The sequence below is a fragment of the Dermacentor variabilis genome, chromosome 10 (assembly GCF_050947875.1).
Source record: "Dermacentor variabilis isolate Ectoservices chromosome 10, ASM5094787v1, whole genome shotgun sequence".
Lineage (NCBI taxonomy): Eukaryota > Metazoa > Arthropoda > Arachnida > Ixodida > Ixodidae > Dermacentor > Dermacentor variabilis.
The window spans coordinates 39,678,567-39,683,148 of NC_134577.1; the positions used below are offsets into that span (position 1 = coordinate 39,678,567).

Consider the following 4,582-nt stretch of genomic DNA (forward strand, 5'->3'; position numbering starts at 1 on the left):
CTCTCGTTTCGAAAGTACTTACAGAAATGTCCGGGAGAGCTCGCGCGTGGTGTTTTCAGTGAGCGCTGAAAGTAAAACCTATGAGGAGCGCGCCGCGTGATCCCTCATACTACGCCAGCGAGGCGCTTCCGATGGCGACTCCGTAACTCCTCGTCGCCAATAGCCAAACACTGGCTGCGGTCGTGCTACGCGACAAGAGACAGTCTCCCTCGCGTCATTGTTTCCTTCGCGGCTTCCACTATCACTGGCAAGCTTTTATTAAAAAAATAGCTGAGACTCTATCTTTGCGTGCACACCTCTAGACACGCTGGCCTTCAATAGTCGGCACGCTTTTGATTTAAAACAAGAGCAAACGACAATGAGGCACCTGTGACGGAACACTTTATTTGACTGCGGCGGCAGGTTGACGACTCGGTGAAACCCGGCCCTTTGTTCTCTGCGCGGGTCACCTCGGCTTGACCGGACTACTTGCAGCGGTTGTGGTTTTTGCACGACCACAGCTTCCTGAACTTGGCCGAGTACTGGTACGGGATGTTGACGCGCTGCTTACTGGTCACCGTCGACGTGGGCTGCAGCGAGACGCCGTAGCTCCTGCATTTGCTCATGGCTGTGTACAGGTAGAAGAAGCGCTCGCGGTCGTAGCCAACCAGAGGGTTCACGCCGGAGGTGGACGTGAGGACGAGCAGCAGCCTTTCGCTCCAGAACACCGAGATCTCGTCGGCGTAGGACAGGTGTAGCGCGCTGTCGCGTATGCCGGGCGTCAGGTACGGACCGTAGCGGGTCGCAGCGCATGCCTCGTAGCCGGTGTAGCTGGCCCGTGTCGTGTTGTCCCAGTAGTTGCTTAGCTCGAAGATGGGGGCCAAGGCGTACGCGAGCTTCCAGGTGGCCGCCACGGCGTGCAGGTAGACGGCGTCGCGGGTGCCGGGCAGCGTCGTGTTGAACAGCGCCATGGGGACGTACACGGTGTTCTCGGCGAACGAGTAGATTGGCATGGTGTCGAAAACCGAGCCTAGCCACTCCGGCTCAGTCAGGTACTTGTCCAGAGGTCGCGGTGACAACGCGGCAAGCATGCGTCGGCGCCACACATGCGAGTACATGTGGAAGACGTCGGCGTTCCGGTTGGGAAGGAGCCGCCGGTTGTAGGCCTCCAGCAGGGTGTCGTTGAGCATCCAGTGAGGCAGGAACGTCTTGAACTCCATCAGCATCAATATGCGCAAAAGCTTCTTCTTGTCCTCTGCAGAGAACTTCCAGGGAACAATGGCTCGGGTGAGCACAGTTCGCTTGATCATGCCGACGAAGCTGTCGATGTTCTGCCAGTACGAGGCTGGCTTGGTAGCGTAGAGGTCGTAGAGGTAGAAGAGTGGCAGTGCCTCTTCTGAGAGCCGGAGGCAGACCTCGGCCTTGAGCCAGACCATCTTGTCGATGCCGGTCAGCTGGTACATGCGGGCCCTCACGATGTTGTTGGGTATCTCGAAGATGAAAGGAGACAGGTGAACCAGCAGCCGGAAGCCGAGGTAGTTTAGCAGGTGCTCGGGTCCGAGGTAGCGGAAGACGAAGTCTAGCGCCCTGGCCATGAGCGGGTTTCTGAGGAGAACCGTGGCGTTTTCCGAGACGTTGGCCCTGTCCGGCATCAGCCTTCTGATGTACAGTTCCAGGACGCCCAGTTCGCCGAGCGTGGTCGTCACGTGCGAGAAGGTGCAGAAACGGCGCTCCGAAGCCCTCCTGGTGGCGTGGGCGAGGATGAGGGATACCAGCTGGATCTGCTCCTGGACCTTGTAGACGTCGCGTGATGTGTGCGCGAAGTAGAAGAACGACTCGGCGATGAGCTGCCTGTGCAGAACCAGGGCCCTGGCCTTCATCTCGAACCCGGAGAGGTCATCCTTCCGCAGCAGCAGAATTGGGTCTTCCACCTCAAACGTCCGGTCTTTGTGGCTGCCGAAGACTCGCACGCTCACGAGAGCCGCGAGACCCAGGTTGAGCGCCAGCCTAGAAGCGGTGACCAGCACGTTGGTGAAGGTTACGTCGTGGTGGAGCGGTTGGGTGTACGGCCAGCCACCCAGGCCGAACTCGGCGAGCTGCTTACGAGCCACGCCCAGGCTGCGTCGCTCTCGCGAGTCCGTTTTCATGCACTGCTCGAAGAGCACGTCGTTGGCCAGGTCGAACTCGAACGTCGAGCCGTTGGCCGCCGATGGCTTCTCGGCCATCTCGGCCAGCGCTCGAGTCAGGAGCGTGTTGAGCACCCAGTCCACTTTCTCTTCGTCGTGCGCGCTGTAGCCGCCGTGCGACCGCGTCCAGACTCCGCAGGCGAACTCGTGGAAGTCGTCGCACGGCTTGACCGTGTGGTTGATCCAGCGCTGGACGGCCGCCGTCTCCTGGACGCAGTACTCGTACTGGTCGCACGGGAGCTCGGGCATGTGCGGCGCGGCGTCCAGCGGGTCCCCGCTTCGCGCCGCGAGCCTCAGGCACACGACGAGCACGACAAGGGCGATGCCGGCCGAGAGGAAGGACAGGGCGAAGCAGACGAGCTTGCCCCCGCCGCGTGGCGCCTGCGAGGTGCGGAAGTGCGACGAGCCGGCACCCTCGAGCGAGCCGTAGCGCCAGAGAGACAGGCGTCGCTCGCGCAGCTTGCGGTCTATAGAGGCCGTCGGGTTCCACTGCAGGCTGCGCTTGAAGGACAGGCGGCCGGTGAAGATGGAGTTGCCGGCCGCCGAGCGGATCGCGGCGTCGCCGCCGTGATCCACCGAGAAGCGCGACCAGCCGCCGTAGGCCGCCGACACCGACGAGGTGGTGGACGACGAGGCCGGGCTGTGGCGGTGGCGGCCCCGGAGCGAAGCTTCCGAAGCAGCCGTGTCCAGGTTCTCGTAGGTGATCTCGGAGAAGAGCTGCTGCTTGGGAATCGGCTCCGGCGTGTCGCCGCGCTCCAAGCCATGGCTGCTGGACATTGGGCCCGCCGTTTTTGTTGCCTGAGGGGGCCCGCGGCGCACACCGCCTGTAAGGCGCGCGTGAAAGACCCGTTAGCTTCTCCGACTTCAGCGCAACCCCTTGTGACGAGTGGCCATAACACCCTGTCGCTCACGCCGTTGTTCCCTCGCACAATGCGGACACCTGAGCTGGACCTAGTCACTGAGAAGGAGCCGTCCCAGCGACCGGTGTCCCAAGGTTGTATTTGTTGTAAGATTCCAAGGGCTGACCAAAACAAGAGCGTAAGATTTCGCGAATCATGGAGCCCTTTGTTCGACGAGTATGCTTACGTGGACCTTCAGTTGCACCAGATGTCATCCGATCAGCCCCTTTTTGAAGTCTTCTTTGTGGTTTCTTTACTCTAGGCGCTGTTCTACAGCGACACTGCCATTGAAGGAATCAAACACGATCTTATAACACGACGCTCTTAAGTGACAGCAACATGTACGACATTTCTAACACATCTGTGGCACGGCGTCGTGTCGTATATTTGAAACCGCCAGATGTTTAAGCTGTTATCAGGGCCGGACGCAACTGGCCTGCATTTCATCGTAGGTTAGCGTTATACAGAACACCACTCACAAGGAGTGAGGAAATAGGAAATGTAGATCCAACGCAGATGTTGGAGTCTCTGTGAAGAGAAGCTTTCGTGAAGCGCTAAATTGAACGCTATAAAACGATATGCGATGAATTGTCTTTATTGTCGCCGCCCCTCCTTTCCTGCGGGACTCCTGAAAAATAGGCATTCCACGAGGTGCTGTACCTATCTAGGGAATCGTTTGGTTCTTGGTAACCCCTACTGACGCCCTCGTCCCGGTCGGCCTCGCCACCCGCTCTCCCGCAACTCGCCAAACTCTGCGAGCGCTCAGTGGCTAGAAATCACGTGGTGCTTATCACGGGGTGAGGGACTGTTTCCCACGACCCTTTTCTTTATATCCTTTATGACTGGGCTTCAACATCTTCACGCGAAGCTCCCTTGCAGCCTTTTTCCTTCCTCCATGACCACTCCGCACTGATTACACTGCAGCATATAGGAACCGCGCGACGGGCCACGGCGGAAAGACAAGTCAGCAATTCGGTCTATGCGTTTGTCGGTTTAGCCACAACATACATTCAACTGCGGGAAATCAAGGCTTAAGCGCTTGCAACAAACGGCCGCGCGTGACAACGAGCGTTTTAAGGCTTAGCGTGAGCGCAAGGTTCCCGGTTTCCCGGGGAAGCGCGCGGAACGGGCAAAGGCAGCGCGACGTAGGGGCGAGGAGAATGTCCCGGCCGTGCCGAGGGCTCACGTTGCGGTCCTGGATCGGGAGCTCTGGAGCCGTGCCGGGGAGCGAGCGCGCTGGGCTCACTCGTCCGCTTCTTCTGCTTCTTCTGCCTCGCGCCTCGAGTCGCGCCTGCCTCCTCCTCGCCCTTCTTCTTCGTTCGCGCACGCCGTGATGACTGCACGCGCTTGCTACGTCAGCCAATCAGAAGCCGTGTGGCCCTCCGTGACTCAAGCGGTGCAGTCTTTGTCAAGCAGCAACACGCTACGTCATTTTAGACACGTTTTTGGCGCGTCATTTTCGATTTCAGGCGTGGGCAAAGGAGAATCTCGGAAGAGGCCCTCCAAATTCTACTCAAA

The 4,582-nt window shown here is 59.3% G+C and overlaps 1 protein-coding gene across 1 annotated transcript; it reads right to left on the bottom strand.

Annotated features, from left to right (window-relative positions):
• Positions 1 to 370: 370 nt before the first annotated feature.
• Positions 371 to 4,356, bottom strand: LOC142560364 (neprilysin-1-like). The gene is made up of 2 exons (XM_075672410.1): positions 4,251 to 4,356; positions 371 to 2,989 (listed from the first exon to the last, which is right to left on the bottom strand). Exon 2 carries the CDS (start codon positions 2,940 to 2,942, stop codon positions 465 to 467), a length of 2,478 nt encoding a protein of 825 aa, XP_075528525.1. The 5' UTR covers positions 2,943 to 2,989; positions 4,251 to 4,356; the 3' UTR covers positions 371 to 464.
• Between the last annotated feature and the right edge of the window lie 226 nt (positions 4,357 to 4,582).